Genomic DNA, 18,838 nt, shown 5'->3' on the forward strand with positions numbered 1-18,838 from the left:
TCTCTCACCCCCATTCTCTGCGACCTGCTGGAGCAGGGGGGCTAGGAGGAGGAGTTGGCCGTCCGACTGCGGTCTGGAGTGTGGAGCCTTCCTGCTGCTGCGGAGTCGGGGCGGTCTGCCTCCCCCCACCGCAGGGAAAAGGGAAACACCACCTGGGTCTGGGTGCAGTTCCCCCCTCCAGGGGCGGGGGCACCTAGACCCGGTTTGTAGAGTACGCTTGGGGAGTGTGATCGTGTGTACAACGTCTCTTTATGTCTGTCTCCACGTTGGTTGAGTGTGGAGTAAGTGCATATGAGAGCATGAGGGCGGGAATGGATGTTTGTGTCTGTGTGTGCCTGTATGTCTGTGTCTATATGTCAGGTTGGGTGTCAGGCGCCACCTCTCTGGGGACATCTCAGGCCCTCCAAGGTTTGGAGGCCTATCTCCCCCTACCACCACTTTCCCTGCCAGTGGCGGACCCCCTCAGACATCGGTGCGTTGGTGGTTCTTTGTGTCCGGGGATGGGCGTCCAGGTACACACCGGCTCACTCCTTGGCGGCCGCTTATCGGGGCCTGGAGCCTGGGGCTCGCTCGGGCCACTTCGGAGGTGGGGTGCCCCCGGCCTCTCGGCCTGGGGCTCGGTCACTCAGGCGCAGCTGGCTGCCGGCGGAGCTCACGGGCGCGTCACTGCAACTCCCCCTGGCTTCTGCTCCGCGGCTGCTGAGTGAGCCCTCATCTGGGACTCTCCTCAGCTCTTTCCGGGACAATGGCGCAGCTGCCCCTCTGTTGGTCTTCCTTGGTCTCTTGTGTTCTGGGGGCCTCTGGATGTCTGGAGTTTTGATCTCCTCCATACCTGCTTCATGCCCTGGTGGATGGGGCTGTGGCCCCCCCACACCCTCTAGCAGATTATTACATGAAGGAACCTTTTAAAAAACAAAAAACAAGCGCGTCCATGCTCACAGGTGTACACACGGGTGATCACACCCACAAACTACACCCTTTTTGGCTCCTACCTCAAAGCACACTGTGTTCTGTTGATCTTATGTGCTGCACAATAATGTTTAATATTTAGTATTTACTGTCATATTCCCATATATCATTGTGATGTTGTTTATTCTATTACTCTTGTTCTCTTCTGCTTGCTTTCTTTTTTCTTTCTCAGCAGGTGATCCAGGTGATTGATATATGCATTTTTTTTTTCTCTGCCCGTTCTGTTGGTTTTTGTCTTTTGCCCTTCTCCCCCGTCCCTCTTCTCAGCTGTTTCTCTTTCCCTCTTTCTTTCTCCCCTTCTTTCCCCCAGTCAAGTCTGTCCCGTATTCAGTAAGTGAAAATAAAATAAACAATAAAAGGTGAATCAAATGGACCATTACGGCAAGGCTGGGATGGTCAGTTTGGTAAAGTAAATCCGTTGGGCATCTTTCTTTGCCTTTAGACAACAATTCTGATGGCAAAAGAGCCAAACGGGACAGGCCAAAAAAAACCAAAACAAAAAAACCAAAACAAAAGGTTTACTCTGGCACAGCTGGATGCCGGCAGAGCTGGCGGGCATGCTACTGCAGCCCCTTCTGGCTTCTGTGGCCGCTGGGTGACCCCTCGTCTGGGAATCCTCAGCTCTTCCCAGAGGGTGGCACGGATGCCCCTCCAGTGGTCCTCCTTGGGCTCTCACACTCTGGGGCCTCTGGATGTCTGGGGCCTGGATCTTCTCCATGCCTGGAGAAACCTTTTGAAAACAAGCGCGTTGATCCACACAGGTGTTCACTGTTCATAGACAAACTAAATCTTTCTTGGCTGTTACATCAGGTTGACTGTCACTTCAGTCTTTACTCTGAAATACAGGAAGTGAAATCAAGGCTCAAACTGTTTCTTAATTTAACATTTTAAACTTTTATTTAATTGTTGTAGAATTTCACAACACCAACAACCTTAACAAGAAAACATCTGCAGAACACGTTTTTAAATACATTCAATAAAAACTTGATAACACGACAAAAGATTTCTTCATTCAACTGCTAGAACAAAGAGAACCACTCGACATGAACACTGAAGCAGAACAGTTTAGAAAGCGTAAAATGTGACGAGCAGAACATTTTCATTCATAGCTGCCTCATCAGAACAATGTTTGTCACAGTTGGATATTCAACTGCAATTTGAAGAATTCTCTCCTTCAGGTTGTTGACCATATCCTTAGGAAAGCAGAGGACTTAAGAGTTCTTACTGCACATGCTTTGTACATCCTTTACGGCAGAGTCACCCACAATCAGAGTTTCAGGCCTAGCCTTTAGCTTTCCCTGTGGTCTTCTACTTTTCAACAGATTTTCAGACCTTACTTCGCTGCTTTTAGATGGATGGTTGTCCGATATAGATCCAGGGTCCTTTGATAGTGGAGCAAATCTGTTCTGCAGTTTCACATTCAGTTGTTTTGGAGGTTTGTTGTTAACCATCCTATTCACGGTTGTCCAGTCCTGTTTCCTCCCGTATACAGGGGTAGAAGAGCTTCTCTGTCTCGTAGGAAGTGAAGGCCAGTCGGTTTCAGAGATTTCAGCTCGCTGTGCCCTGCCTGTGATACGTCCTCCCCCTTTCTTGAGACATGATTTGTGTCTTGGTTTTAAGACGCGCATAAGGGGGGGGATTATCGCTTGAGGATTTATTATAATGCGGTTAGCACCTTTCCAGGCTATTGAGGCTGTTCGGTGCCCAGACGCTGTAATCAGGCTTTAGCTGTGTCTAGGCCACAGACACACGGAGCGCTGAAGATACGGTAACTATAAAAATGTTGCTGTTTCTGTTAAGAACGCTTTAGTCCTAATGATCTATAAGTTTCCAGAAGCTATCGCAGGTAAGCTCATACGGAAAAAAGGGAAAAACCAGCATAAAAATCAATAAAAATCAATAAAAGAAGCAAAGCATTTAAAGAGCAAAGACAGGAAGCGTCCACACTCACAAAAGGGGGAGGAGGAGATTCTATCTGAACTCTGTGGAGCCTGATCTCAAGGATTCTCAGTCTCTGTTCTTTCTCTCTCTTCTGATTCACTGTGATCCAGTGATGGGAATGATTTCAGCCCTTCATGATCCTGCAGATGTTTGCAGAGAGCAGAATATGAAGTGAATGTTTTAGCACACTGGTAACAGTGAAACCGTTCATTTGCCACATGAGATTCCTGAAGCTCTTGTCACACTGGTCACAGCTATAGTTCTTTTTTTAATGTGTAGCTTCATGAAGGTTACGATTACCTGAATGTGAGAAGCTTTTGTCACAGTGTCTGCACTTGTATGGTTTCTCTCCTGTGTGGACTCGCTTGTGCCTTTTAAGCTGACTTGTACTGATGAACGATGACCCACACTGATCACAGAGGTGCTTTTTAACCCCACTGTGAATGAGTTCATGGCGTTTTAATGTACTTGGAGTGGGGAAGCCTTTCCCACATTTGTTGCAGTAGTTCAGTTTGTGTCTAGTGTGTCTTCGCTGGTGTGTTTTGAGGCTTGTTTGCTGACTGAACATTTTTCCACAAAAATCAAAAAAAAATTCTTTCCCGCCACCACAGCAACGACAGAGTTGAGAACTGCATCCATCTGTGTCGCTCTGCTTCTAAACAAAGACACAAACACAGTGTCAGTCAGTCACTTCAACATTTTTATCCTCAACGTTGCCTGAAATAAAGAGCATCTCTGCAGATGTCCAATTACATTTTACTGTTTAGAGCGCAGGTGTCGAACTCCAGGCCTTAGATGTGTCCTTGATCCAAATCAGGGGAGTTTGACACCCCTGATTTGGATCATAGCACTTACCTTACTGAACTACTATAACTAAAATTATACAAAAAAGTATAAGCACATCATATTCAAGAGGCACACGCGCTTAACTTAATGTTACCCCAAATTTGTATCCAGAACAGAATTTTGTTTGACTCACTAAATAAAGAATGAAGACTAATATAGTGCTTTAAAGCTGGCAGATGAACAGTGTTGGGCAAATTACTTTGAAAAAGTAATTAATTATAGTTACTAGTTACTTCTTCAAAAAAGTAACTGAGTTAGTAACTGAGTTACAATATTCTAAAAGTAATTAATTACTTGAAAAGTAACTATTGCATTACTTAAACAAACAAACAAAAAAACGTTTAACCCTCTGGGGTCCAGGGTATAATTGGCCATTTTTTCTAACTTTTGATTTTACCTCCACATTTCACCTTGAAAAACTTTGCCTTGTTTGGTATCATCCTTTTCAGCACAACCTCACGTGTCTGAATTTACAGTTATGTTTTCATTTTGACATACTGTATTAACACAACTGATCAAAAATCAGACAAAAAGCATAAAATCAGAGTAGAAAAAGTGATTTTTTACTGTAACAACCACAAACATGTTTAATGAATCATATTTCATAACTTTAAATGCAAATATAAATTGTCAATTTTAAAATCATACGCACAAGTTTTGCAAACAACAAAGTTATTTGCATCCATTTACCTTTTATCTTGATTTTTTAAATAACCACTTCAAACTATTTACAGAATAATCAGCTGTTCTTCAATAAGATGCCACACAAATTATTTGTGCCACTCCAAAAATTTCTGTCCACTATAAAGGAAACATCACAGCCTGATACCTGCAGGTCTGACAGCAGGTGTATCACTCCTGTTTCTACCTGGAGACAGTAGTCACCTCATTGTTCTGACACACAACACAAAACTATCCACAACACTACACACTAACTACACAATTCAACACATTAACTACACACTCCAAACACGCTAAACATCACAAATCTCTCACGACTCAAAACTCACTCTCTCTTTTTCTGCTTGTAACGCCGTTATTCCCATCACTGCAGATGACACATTGGAAACTAAAGCAAAAGCTTCTTACTATTTTGTGTCACCTTGACCTTTGACCTAGGACCTTGATGCATTACATACTAAAATTGTGTATTTTATTATCTTTACCATATAATTGGAGAAGTATTGGCTCAAGACTTTTGCCAAGCTGTAAAAACTTCCAGTCTCCCAATAGGATGAGTCCACAGGGGGAGCACCCTCAAGCACCCCAACCACGGACTCCAAGAAGGCTGAACACTTTAAACCACAGTTGTCGAAATCCAGGGCTCGATGGGTGGTGTCCTGCAGGTTTTAGATGTGTTCTTGATACAAGACAGCTGATTTCAATGGCTAAATTACTTCAACATGTCTTGAAGTGTTTACCGTAACAGTAAACACAGCCGGAATTCATACATAAAGTACACCGGATTATAAGACGCACTGGCGATTTTTGAGAAAATTAAAAAGAATTGTAAGTCTGACTTATAGTGCAGAAAATACGGTAATCACATAATTCATGTTATGGAAAACCTGCAGGGCACCAGCCCTCAAACCCTGGAGTTCGACACCCATGCTTGAAGCTGCCAATCGGCCCATAAGCACAGACGACTGTCGGGACCTATTCAGTGACAAAGGAATAGGGAACAAACCCTCTCATTCTGGAGAAACTCCACCATACCGGCAGCAACCCGAAGGGATACTAAGGTACCCAGCCAAGGCCGACACCTCACACAAAGGGCAAATCCAGACTGGTTCCAAGCCCAAGCCTCACGTTCAGATGAGCCTGACTGTATGTAGCTGGTACCTCTGAACCAAATGCAATAACTAAGGCTCCTTTATAACCAGAGAGGTGTTGTTCAATGTCCCAATCACTAGCCTGGGTAGCCGGGGATCAGTCCACCAGAGTGCACTAAACCCAAATGCAGTGTGGTGCCTCCTGCAGGTGGTGGGCCGTTCTTTGAGCTGTGGCCTGTTGGGTCCCAGCAACTAAGGCAGGGGTGGCCAACTCAAGGCCTCGAGAGCCGGTGTCCTGCAGGTTTTAGATGTGTCCTTGATCCATCACAGCTGATTTAAATGGCTAAATTACCTCCTCAACATTTCTTGAAGTTCTCCAGAGGCCTGGTAATGAACTAATCATTTGATTTAGGTGTGTTGACCCAGGGTGTTATCTAAAACCTGCAGGACACCAGCTCTCAAGACCTGGAGTTGGCCACCCCTGAACTAAGGCTTGGACGCCAGGTGCTAACCCTCAGGTACCCTCCCCAGGCCTCGGCCAGGGTGATGCCCCGGTAACCCTATCCCAGGGCAAGGTGAACTGTTCCCTAGATTTTTCTTTCACACAGGTTTTTTGAATCACTCTTTGCCTGTCCCTCAGTCAAGGACCAATTTGCCATGGGAGACTCTACCAACATAGCACCTGGGATCTCCAGGACACACAAAACCCTTCACCATGATAAGGTAGCAAATCATAGCGAAGGGTTTTCATATAAAAAAAAGAAAAGAAAGTGTGATGTACAGCTCTCTCCATGCCCTAGCATGTGATATAATACTCAATATAGTTTCTTGAAACTTTAACCCTAGGCACAAAGAATGAAGGTCAAGTTCAAATGCTTAGCCAAGCTAGACGCTCATGTCCTCCAAGGCCTAGTATTGTGGATAATACAAATTGTGCACAATTTAAAGTTTTCACTGGTTTTCATGTTCGTTGTGACCATGACCCAATTTTTACAAAACTAAGACTTTTCAAGCAGTTATCAGTGTCTACCATCACACAAACTTTGAAAACGACATCATGAAAACTGTGGATGATACATTGGTGACAAAAAAATAACCTGAACTGATTAGATACTCTGTCGCATCGAAAGGAGAGGAGGAGAGGAGAATACAAATACATACCTCACAGTAACTGCACTTGAAGAGTCTATTTCTGGTGTGGATCTGTTGGTGTGCTTTCAGGGAATATGGAGCGTTAAAAGCTTTATCACACAGGTCACACTTATAGGGTCTCTCATCAGTGTGAGAAAATTTGTGGATTTGTAAATGTTTGTATTAGAGATGGCACGATACCACTTTTTTATGTCCGATACCGATACCGATATCATAAATTTGGATATCTGCCGATACCGATATGAATCCGATATAGTGTTTTTTAATCAACAAAACTGTTTTTTAAAATATCTTGCTGCATTTTGCAAGTCTGCAAGTTCATACTCAAGTTTAAAACAACAACTACACTAAAGCTATTCTGTTATACCTGTATACAAAAAAAATATTTCATAGTTCAGCAATACTGATCAATCTAATAAACTTAGACCTACACCATCCTCCCTATTCTGGTATTTTAAAGAGTACTTAGCGTAAATATTAAGCAACCTAACTAATAGGGTTCCAACTCCCAGCAACAACAAAAATAAATAAATAAAAAATAGGGAACCACCCCTCACGCTCCACCTCATGATGCTTAATCGACGTAATCAACCTTAATTTGATGCAGTGTAAAAAAAAAATGCACAGAAATCAATTATTTTTCAAGAAATATTAAATAGATTCAACATCTTTCTTCAACAAAATTGCAGACTGCACAGATGGTACCTTCCCAAAGGAAAAAGCACTATAGCTTACTAGGGTATATATATTAGACTTAATAGTCACTATATACAGTAATTGACTTCTATTCATTTTACATCAAATTAAAACTTTGGGTGTCAGATAATTATTTATTAAAAGCTCGACATTTTAAATGAGAATAAGAAAGAAAAGTATGTCTTTGTGCCCCCTTTTCCCTGTTAATGCCCTATCGGCCCCCCTGGCTAAACTTTGCTAGATCCGCCCCTGCACAGTTACCAGCCGTCAGCTACATAGAAAAAGATCCTGGTGTAGAAAGTAATATTAAATAAATTCTAACAACAGCTGATCAAGCTTAAACGTGCTGCTGTTGTTCAGCCGCTGGTTTCCTCTTTCTGGTGCAAAGTGGACCAAAAACAAACAAGAGAGACGGACTCGCCACAGAAAAGCCGATCAGCTGATCATTAGCAGTTTCACGATTGAAGTAGCAGCCGGAGAGCGAGAGGCAGTCGCTTGTTAAGCTTAACGCAGGAATGCTTTACAAACATTCAGAGATGGACTTACACACTTGCTTTACTTCTCTCGGGGATAACTTTGTCGGAGATGAAATGCCAGGTTGCTAGCGAAGCTCCACATGCTATCCAGACCGGTCCCGCATGCCACAGCTGCTCTATCATGTGATGCATACTGCTCCGACGTGCTAACGTCGTTCTGAGGCGAGTTACAGCGTGTTGCAAGTTTTGTGAGGTGCTTTCGTGATATTTAATGGATCGGATTACATTTTTTATTTTTCTCCGATATCCGATCCGGTAATTTAGGTCAGTATCGGACCGATACCGATACGTAATATCGGATCGGTCCATCTCTAGTTTGTATGCTACAAATCGTTTGCCACACTGATCACAGCAGTACACATCCTGTCCCGTGTGAATCCGCTGGTGTTTGTTTCGATTCTCTATATGGCTGAAGGTTCTCCCACAGATGTCACAGCTGTATGCTTTAATTCCTGAGTGGGAAACTTGATGAATCCTTAAGTGGCTACCTTGAGTAAAACTTCTATCACACTGATCACAAGTGTATGCTTTAACTCCACTGTGGATGAGCTTATGCCTTTCTAAGCCTTGTTTCCATGTGAAACTTTTCCCACACTGATCACAGGTGTGTGCTTTAATTCCACTGTGGAGGCTTTGATGAGTTTTTAGGGCACTCTTTTGAGTAAAAGACTTTCCACACAAGTCACAATTGAATGCTTTAACACCACTGTGGATGAGTTGGTGTGTTTTTAAGTTTCCAGGCCGAGTAAAAGCCTTCCCACACTCGTCACAGGTGTATTTTTTCTCTCCCTTTCTTCTTTGAGGCTTGTCGGCCTCCTGAGTGCTCGGACCTCCTGCTCCATGTTGGTCCTGCAATGACAGAGATACAAACAGAGGCAATGAGTGAAATGCAGTCGTGGAACAAAATGAGCCGTAAATTAATACTAGTTTAAAATCCGAGGATGAAACAGCACGAAGGCTTGATAAAAAGAAATTATAATTACATTTGAATAAATCTAAACATATGTTATTTGGAAATAGTAGTTTAAATACAAATGCTAAGATTCATATAAAGGGTGTTGATATTGAAAGAGTCAGTGCGAATAAATTTCTGGGGGTAATAATAGATGAAAAACTTAACTGGAGAGCTCACGTAAGATATATTCATTACAAAGTATCACAAAGCATTGCAATAATAAACAAGCTAAAGCAGGTATTAGACAGAACATCACTTCATATTCGCTACTGTTCACCGGTTTCACCATACTTAAGCTATTGTGCAGAGGCCTGGGGCAACAACTATATAACCACACTACATTCACTTTTTACTCTTAAAAAAAAAAAAGAAAAAAAAAAAAGCAGCTCAAATCATCCACAATGCAGGTTACAGGAACATACAAACTCACTATTCTTGCAGTCTGAAATATTGAAAGTTGACGATCTAGTGAAATTCCAAACAGCACAAAGTCTATTCAAAGCAAAAAATAAAGAACTGCCACATAATATTCAGAGCATGTTTTTTTTGAAAGAAGGAAGTTATTATTTAAGGGTTTTTTGTAACTTCGAAACAGGGAAGGTACGCACTACAAGAAAAAGCTTTTGTGTTTCCGTGCATGGAGTGAAACTGTGGAACAGTTTGAATATGGAATTAAAGCCATGTCCGAACATAAACCAGTTCAAAAAGAGTTATAAAAATATGATCTTCTCGAACTATAAAGAAAGGGAAAAATATTGAAATTAAGTGAATGTCTCTATTTAAAAAAATGTCATGATGTGATATTAGAGTATATATTATATCAGAAATCTGTTCACTATTTAAGCTGACTAAATATTAACTGATAACTTATGGCAAAGGGGTGGGATTAAATAAGTGTGTACTTCTTCCCACTCCCTTTGAACATGTAAAGGAATCAGAATGGTAGCTATATTGAAATATATTGACTTTTATGTAGTATTTTTTCTCTCTCTTATTTTCTTTACTAAATGTACCTATATATTGTTTACATGTTTGAAATATAGTAACAACAACAACAATATGCAGTCATGTTAGCAACAAGGCTGCTTAATAGAAAAGAGAATTTCAAGCAGATCAATTTTTAGTTCCATTTATTTCAATTTTATTTACACAGCGCCAAATCACAACAACAGCCACCTCAAGGTGCTTTATATTGTAAGGTAGACCCTGCAGTAATACAACCCCCCCCGAAAACCTAACAATCATATGACTCCCTATGGGCAAGCACGTTGGTGACAGGTGAAGGAAAAACTGTCTTTAAACAGGAAGAAACCTCCAGGAGAACCACCTGTGAGAGACAGGACGAAATGCATGCTGTGAAAGAGAGACAGAGATTGATAATAATTTATTTATTTATTGGAATATGACTCAATGCAGAGAGGTCTATTAACACATAGTGAATGAAAAAGGTGACTGAAGAAGAAAAACTTGATGCATCATGGGAATCCCCGGCAGCCTACGTCTATTGCAGCATAACTAGGAAAGTTTGAAGCCTAATCTTGAAAGTAGAGATAGTGTCTGTCTCCTGAATCCAAACTGGAAGCTGGTTCCACAGAAGAGGGGCCTGAAAACTGAAGGCTCTGCCTCCCATTCTACTTTTAAATACTCTAGGAACAACAAGTAGTATTTTTAGTATTTTAGTATTTATTTATTTATTGTCATTGTCAGAGAACAATGAAATTGCATTTGGGGCTTCCGTACAACCCGTAAATAAAATAATGAAGAAAATAATAAATACCCCTTAAAACCCAAGTGTAAATATTTAACCCAGTGTGACTCCAGTGCAATAAGACAATCCTTAGCAACAACATGAGAACATGACAAGTAAACATGAGAACCTGACGGCCTGCAGAGCGAGAGCGAAGTGCTCTAATAGGGTGATATGGTACTACAAGGTCATTGAGATAAGATGGGGCCTGATTATTTAAGACCTTGTATGTGAGGAGCAGGATTTTGAATTCAATTCTGGATTTAACAGGAAGCCAATGAAGGGAAGCCAAAACAGGAGAAATATGCTCTCTCTTTCTAGTCCCTGTCAGGACTCTTGCTGCAGCATTTTGGATTAACTGAAGGCTTTTAAGGGAGTTTTAAGGACATCCTGATAATAATGAATTACAAAAGTGCAACAAAGAAGTAACAAATGCATGTACTAGTTTTTCAGTCTCACTCTGAGACAACATATTTCTAATTTTAGGAATATTGTACAAGTGGAAGAAGGCAGTCCTAGATATTTGTTTAATATGTAGAAATGTTTAGTATGTGGTAGTAGCACATGAAATCCCACCAAGTGCGAGTGCAAACCAAGACAAAACTTAATGGGCTGAAAATTGAAGCTGGCACAGAAGTGCCAAATCCTGCAGTTCTTCTAGAGGCCACTCGAGGGGTCTTAGACAATTATCTTAACATGACTGAATATAAAAAGGGCATCTTAGATAGGCAGAGTTTCTCAGAAGTAAAGCAAGCAGATGTTCTTCAAAATATCTGCATATACAAATTCTGAACATGACATCATCAAATATTTCAGTAATTATGACAAGTATGCTCAGTGTAAACATCCCATTTCCTTACTTGGAGATAATTGTGGCTGATGCTTCAAAATGTGGAGGTCAAATTCAAAGGGTCGCATCACAATGGATTAGTCCATCTTTTATATTGCTCAAAAAATTGAAAAGATATATCTTAGATCAAAAATAGCCAATAAGCCATTTGATTTTTTTAAAAGTAACTCAATGAGTCCTTATACACAAATGTTAATATTAACTCAGAATGGCACTAAATATGTAGCAGGTCTATACTTTTAAGAGATAAGATAAGACTTGGCGACCGTGGCTCAGGGGGTTGGGAATCGTATCTGTAACCGGAAGGTCGCCGGTTCGATCCCTGGGCTCTCTGTCCTGGTCGTTGTGTCCTTGGGCAAGACACTTTACCCTACTTGCCTACTGGTGTTGGCCAGAGGGGCCGATGGCGCGATATGGCAGCCTCACTTCTGTCAGTCTGCCCCAGGGCAGCTGTGGCTACAACTGTAGCTGCCTCCACCAGTGTGTGAATGTGAGAGTGAATGAATAGTGGTATTGTAAAGCGCTTTGGGTGCCTTGAAAAGCGCTATATAAATCCAATCCATCATTATTATTATTATTATTATTATTATTATTGATCCCACAACGGGGAAATTTTTGCGTCACCTCAGCTCAGGTACAGATATCAGAAGGAAATACAAAAATACAATTGAGTACAATCAATGAAAAAAACTAAGATAATACACTATATACAATGGTAGCATACACAGTATGTAATTATGGATATAGTTGGAAATATGGAAGACAAACTATATAGCTTGGAAGGTCATGGAAGGTCCATTATGCATGAAGTGGTGACCGTGGATGTTCACAGTGTCCACTGACTCATGACATCGTGATTGAGGAGTTATAGAGTCTAACTGCTGTTGGGATGAATGATCTGCGAAAGCGCTCCTTCCTGCAGCAAGGGTGTTTCAGTCTCTGACTAAAGGAGCTGCTCAGCCCACTCACATACTCATGCAGTGGGTGATGTGGGTTGTTCATGATGGATGTCAGCTTTACTAACATCCTCCCCTCACCGACCATCTCCACAGACTCCAGGGGACATCCCAGCATGGAGCTAGACCTCCGCACCAGTTTGTCAATCCTGCTTCTGTCCCTGTCCGTGCATCCACTCCCCCAGCAGGCCACTGCATAGAAAAGGGCAGATGCTACCACAGTGTCATAGAATGTCCTTAACAGAGTCCTGCAGACTCCGAAGGACCTCAGTCTCCTCAACAGGTGGAGTCGACTCTGGCCCTTCTTATACAGGACGTCTGTATTTGTAGTCCAGTCCAGTTTATTGTTGAGGTGAACACCCAGGTACTTATAAGAGTCCACTATCTCAATGTCTTTCCCTTGGATGTTCACCGGTGTTGCAGGGGGGGGGACTTCCTCCTGAAGTCTATGATCATCTCCTTTGTCTTGCTGGCGTTGATTTGGAGTACGTTGGTCTCACACCAGCCAACAAAGTCACTGATGACCCCCCTGTATTCCTGATTATTCCCGTCTGATACGCATCCAATGATGGCTGTATCATCTGAGAACTTCTGTATATGGCAATCGTCCGAATTATAACAGAAGTCTGAAGTGTAAAGGCTGAACAGGAAAGGTGAGAGAACCGTGCCCTGTGGTGCCCCCGTGCTGCAGATTACCACCTCGGACACACAGTCATGGAGCCTCACATACTGTGGTCTGTTGGTAAGGTAGTCGATGGTCCATGCAGTCAGCTGTTTGCCTACTCCGGCTCCCTCCAGCTTCCCTCTCAGTAGTGCGGGTTGGATGGTGTTGAAAGCACTGGAGAAGTCAAAAAACATGACCCTCACAGTGCTCCCCGCCTGCTCTAGGTGAGAGAGGGATCGGTGTACCAGGTAGATGACAGCGTCATCCACCCCAATTCCAGAACGGTAGGCGAACTTCCTTGCCTTCGTCCTCTTGAGCTGATTTCTCACCTGATCAGCTGTGAAGTAGATGTGAGGCTGGGCTGGGGTGGGGGGGTGGGGCTTGCTTTGTTGTGGATAGATGTGTGGATAGGGGTGAAGCAGGGTTGTGGTGAGAGGAGAGCTCAGGTGACAATGGCATTGCACCCGGAGGGGGGGGTGGCAAATGGAGGGGGGTTAATGGAACCTGGGGGGTGGGAGAGGTGATAAGTGGGCCATATTCAAATGTCAAAGGAGCTTGCAAAGAAAAGTGTCTGGACTTCTTTAAGTTACTTGAAGACGTTTCACCTCTCATCCGAGAAGCTTCTTCAGTTCTAAGGTCAAATGGTGGAGAGTCCCAGATATAAACCTAGTGGGAGTGACCCCCCACAGAGGGACAAAAGGACCCCCTGATGATCCTCTAATCGCCTAGATTCAAGTCGTTAGCCCACCCCCGGCCAGCAGACACTGTGGCTCCTCCATTGTCCTGGAAATGTCCAGAGATTTGTTTCATGTTCCTTTAGACTTCTCTGACGTTTTTCTGTTGGAGTTGGTTTTCCATCTTCCTCCTGAAGCACTCCTTGCCTTCTCGGATCTTGTATTTAAGATCCTTTAGGACTTTCTTAAGTTCCTCCTTGTCTCCCGACCAGAAAGCACTCTTCTTCTTGTACAGCAGGGCCTTCAGTTCTCGGGTGACCCACGGTTTATTGTTTGAGAAACACTGTATCTTCTTGGTAGGCACAGTGTTCTCAACACAGAAATGTAGTCCGCGATGCAGTGAGTGAGGGCGTCGATGTCCTCACCGTGAGGCTTGCAGAGTTCCTGCCAGTCTGTGCATTCAAAACAGTCTCTTAAGGCCTCAGTGCATTCCTCAGACCACACCCATATCACTTTCTTCGTGGGGGGGTTCCTCTTCACCACAGGAGTGTAGGTGGGGTGGAGAAGGACCAGGTTGTGGTCTTAGTGGCCAAGCGGGGGGAGGGGTGATGCACTGTAAGCCTGCTTTGTGTTGGCAAACAATAGATCCAGGGATTTGCTGTCCCTTGTATGGCAGTCAACGTACTGGAAGAAGTTTGGGAGAGTGACAGATAGTGAGGCATGATTGAAGTCCCCAGAAATAATAATGAGGGACTGCGGATGTGCCATCTGTAGCTGAGAGACAGTGGAGTGAATGTAATCACAGGCTGCTGTAGCGTCGGCCGAGGGTGGGATGTAAACAGTCAGCACAATAACGTGTGAAAATTCCCTGGCCAGGTGGTATGGCCGGACGCTAACTGCCAACAGTTCAATGTCTTTGGTACAGCTCTGTTCCTTCACAGTGATGTGCTCCGAGTTACACCATCTCTCATTGACATACATTGCTAGTCCCCCACCTCTCCTCTTACCACTCTCCATTGCATTCCGGTCCGCTCTAACCAGTTGAAAGCCATCCAGACTTATGACAGAGTCCGGTGTGTGGTCCGTGAGCCATGTCTCAGTGAACAGGAGGAGGCTGCTCTGCTTGAACTCCTACTTTCCATGTTTTCTTTTATTTGTTTGTAACATTTATTAGCACAGCGTGACAGTTCATGATTTAATTACTTTATCTGGTCATCCTAAACATAATTTCAAAGCATTATTTGAACATCCTGATAAGGAATTACACTTTCTTAGGTATACGTTGATAATACAGGGTTAGATTCCTCCTGCCTTCAGAACTCTCTCAGTTCTTGTTATCAAAACGAAATGTCCTGAATACTGCTCACTGAAAAAAATTATTCAATGTATGAAAATGTGTGGTTTTAATTTTAATCTTGATTTTTAAAGACTTTGTTTCAGTGTCCTGTGACCTTTTATTTTGTCTTTTAACATCAGTTTAAAAAAAATGTAACAGCAATATTTTCCTCACCTTCTGTGTTGAGCTCATTGTTTCCTCTGTAGTGACTCAGCTGAGTCCAGACGGCTGAAAATGTTCCTCTGCTGCTCCGTCAGACTCTTCTCCTCCTGCTGATCAGCTGGGACACAAAGCAGATATTCGTTAGGCTCCGCACTGCACTGAAGAGTCAAAGTGTCTCACATGTTAAAAGTACAAATTTTACTCTGTGACTCTTTGTAGAAATCATTGTACTGCAAAGTGGGGTAACTCTCTTATTAAGTAACACTTCAGGAGTAACTGTGACATTGGTTCTAAGCAGCCTTTTTACTATGACAGGGCCTTAAACTCATGTCTCAAAGGATGGATTTGGGTTTATACACTTTTGTGGGATATGACTAGTTCTGGCCTATTATGCTAGGGTAGGCATCTAAAACTCTCATTCTAATGTGCACTAAAATATGTATTTTTGAATAAAAACAACATTTATTATATGAATGTCTGTATTTGATCCCTGGAAGAAGAAAAAGGAAGCAGAGCAAACAAAGACCTGAGCAAAGCAACTTTTAGACCATTAATTTGTTCCAGCAGCTGCAGGATGAATAGAAGCAGTCAGTGCATGAATAAACATCTGCACATTGATTTTCTATTAGAGGAACAAAGTGAATGCAGACACTGACAGAGACAAACTCTTTCCAAACCCTCAGAACAAAAGCTGTCCATCTTTGTGTGACTGTCAAAATGCTTTTTACAAATCCTGCTTGAAAAGATCTTCCTCCCCTTGACTGCAGCTACAGCATCTACTCTTGACAATAGATTGCTGTTGCTGACCAATATTAGCCCCTTCCACTACCACCTACTTGGCTCAGCTCGATTCAACCTTCAGCATTCAGGTATTAGCTGGTACCAGGTAGTTAATTTTTTACCTAGTCGATGCGAACACTGTGGTCCAGAGGTGCAGATGCTTACCCTCAGTTCAGCAGCAAGTACCACCGTCTCAGTGTTCTCCATTGTTCTGTTGTTTTTGATGTATACGAATTATGTCATGGGACTTTTCTCCGTGTTACTGTAACGGTCCTAAGTACACTGAGTTGGTACTCGACTGTAATGAGTTAAGAATTGAGTCGACTTGACTAGGAACTATTGGAAAAGAGGCATGTGTGGACCCAGTAGAGAAGCCACGGTGCCTTTAGGTGCATCGGAAACTCAAGCCAGAAAAGTTTTTTTAAAACAGTTTCAGGTTTCCTGGTTGACATAAAAACATTCTCATTACTTTCTTATAATTTTTTGTATTATTTTAAGTAATTAAGAGCTAACATTATATCAATATTAAAGTTATCAAAACAACCTCATTTTTATTACTAATTCAACAAAGTGTTTGTTAAACAGGGCCAAAACTAAGGTGACACAAAACATATGCATTGCTTTACAGGCATTTTTTAATAGGTTTCTACTTATTATATTCTACCTCAAAAATATTACGTTGTAACCAGTATACTTCATCATATGCTTGCTCCAAATGTCTCTGTGAAAAAGACAAACTAATTTAACCTTGTGAATTTCTTTAATTATCAGATAAGTCATGCCCATTATGATATCTACATGGAATCATTTAGATTCCAGCAGCACCTTTTCATCAACATGTCACACAGACAGAGATTTTTAATTAGAACTGTAGTAAAGAAATGACCTGAGCATGTAACCACTATTAAAGTGATTACACAGGTACTTGAGGAGCTTTCATTTATTTATTTTTAAATTTGTAACATCTGTTAATGTAGAAGTGAATGGCACATGCTGACTTTAGGATTTAATAACTACATGTCTTCAGTTAAACCAGCTAATCATATAAAAACACACAAATATCGTGGAGGTTTAGTAATCATACCCAAAGTACAGGGCATGTATAATGCACAAGTCTTTGTTATATAATTATTACAAAAGGTTTCATTAATGCGATCAGAGAAAGGGTTAACAACAATCTGGTGGAGCTTGCTGATTAACACGTGGTTAAATATTCAGATCATAAGAATAAGTGGTTTTAATAAATACCTGAAGTGAACTCCTGTGGCTTTTGGAGTGTAGACTGCTGGGTATACGAGATGCACCTAAAGGCACCATGGATTCCTTACTTGTGCCCACTTGAACAGTAAATAAGGATGTTGCAGTGACCGAGTCACTGCTGCATGTCTTTATCTTTTTGTCCTGTGTGTTCTTGTTGGTATCTCCATGCTCCTCTTTTCTCTTTTGGAATCCTTTTACTGCCCAGCTGCTGTCTGCAGATCATTTTAGGAGTTCACTTCCTCTCATGTGTTCATCCACAGCAGCTGGACAATAAAGTTTATTGTGACCCTGATACTGCAGCAGATCGCTCTCATCCATTTCCTGTTATCACTTCAAATAGAAATGAGGCTGTAGAGGTTTGGTGCAGGCAGAAAAACAGCTGCAGGGACAATGACAATACTTTTCTGCTCCAACTTCTCCCAGCATGCTGAGCTAATGATTAGCTGGTGTTTTTCTCCAAACACTCTCTCGCTCTTCTCTCAACGTGTTCACAATAAACTGTGAACAGACACCGAGGAGAGCAGCAGAAGACCTCATTCAGGAGCTAAACTCAACATGAACTGAACTCACAGTAAAGTTAGCTCGGTGCTTACCTTTAGATGAGCCCACAAACCGAGAGAAACTCCGCGATGAAGCTGCAACTCTTTCCAAACACAGGAAACAGATCAGGGAGCAGAGACCCACGTGATTAACGCTGATCTCGGCTACGATCCAGGAGACAAGGGTAAGAGGATCGATCCAAATGTAGACGTTAACGTAGGTATGATATTGAATCGACGTTTTTTATAATTTCTTTCCTCTAGGTTCAGTACTTTGCCCCCGTTTCACGAAAAAGCTGCTCTGTCAGTGCAAACACTTCCCCTCCTGCAGCGACACTTTGCTCCGCCCCCTTCTTCCTGCTCCACATTGGTTTGTTGCTGCGCGGTCACGTGACTAGGCTTCCTTTAAAAAAAACAAAACGTGAGTTGCCGAGAGTGAGAAATGTACGGAAGCGTAGAGCTGCCACCCAGGCAAAAGAAAAACACAAGTGTATCACGTTATAACGTGAAAAGTTTATTGTTCTAACAATATACCATCACGTTTGTACAATTTAGTATTTAGTATTTTAGTATTTATTTATTTATTGTCATTGTCAAGAACAATGAAATTGCGTTTGGGGCTTCCATACAACCCAAAAAAAAGAAGAAAATAATAAATACCCCTTAAAACCCAAGTGTACATATTTAACCCAGTGTGACTCCAATGCAATAAGACAATCCTTAGCAATAATGTTCGTAGAAATTCAGACAAAGACCTGAGAAACATGACAAAATACAACAATGCAACCCATTCAATATTATTGTACTGTGAGATATGATATCAGATATGATAGTTATCTATTTAAGAAAGAGGGGGGGGGGGCAGGAGGGGGAAGAGAATAAAGATATGATGCACCAATGCAGACCAGTTCATTGCTATTAAGAAGTTGGATATGGTTATTGTCCGTGAGAGGGGGGCAGAGAGTTCAGGAGCCTCACAGCCTGTGGATACAGGCTGTTGGCC

General features: G+C 42.2%; 1 protein-coding gene across 3 annotated transcripts; it reads right to left on the reverse strand.

Annotated features, from left to right (window-relative positions):
- Nucleotides 1-1,839: 1,839 nt before the first annotated feature.
- On the reverse strand, nt 1,840-18,188 carry LOC309713811 (uncharacterized protein). Of its 3 annotated transcripts, XR_014278688.1 has the most exons (5): nt 17,890-18,188; nt 15,269-15,374; nt 7,923-8,761; nt 3,211-3,565; nt 1,840-3,050 (listed from the first exon to the last, which is right to left on the reverse strand). XR_014278688.1 is itself a non-coding variant. In XM_082545678.1 (4 exons), the coding sequence occupies exons 2-4, from the start codon at nt 15,284-15,286 to the stop codon at nt 3,418-3,420; spliced, it is 1,005 nt and encodes a 334-aa protein (XP_082401804.1). In that variant the 5' UTR covers nt 15,287-15,374; nt 17,890-18,188; the 3' UTR covers nt 1,840-3,417. The 3 variants fall into 3 exon arrangements, 1 of the variants encoding a protein (XP_082401804.1); XR_014278689.1 differs by having other exon boundaries at nt 1,840-3,565; nt 6,690-8,761; XM_082545678.1 differs by having other exon boundaries at nt 1,840-3,565.
- Between the last annotated feature and the right edge of the window lie 650 nt (nt 18,189-18,838).

The sequence above is a fragment of the Aulonocara stuartgranti genome (assembly GCF_965226115.1).
Source record: "Aulonocara stuartgranti genome assembly, chromosome: 9".
Lineage (NCBI taxonomy): Eukaryota > Metazoa > Chordata > Actinopteri > Cichliformes > Cichlidae > Aulonocara > Aulonocara stuartgranti.

Excerpts from the sequence above, each read along its gene's own strand:
- LOC309713811 (XM_082545678.1), bottom strand. Across the intron at positions 3,566-7,922 it reads GAGAGAAGTAAAGCAAGTGT|AAGCAGAGCGACACAGATGG; the intron begins GTAAGTCCATCT and ends GTCTTTGTTTAG.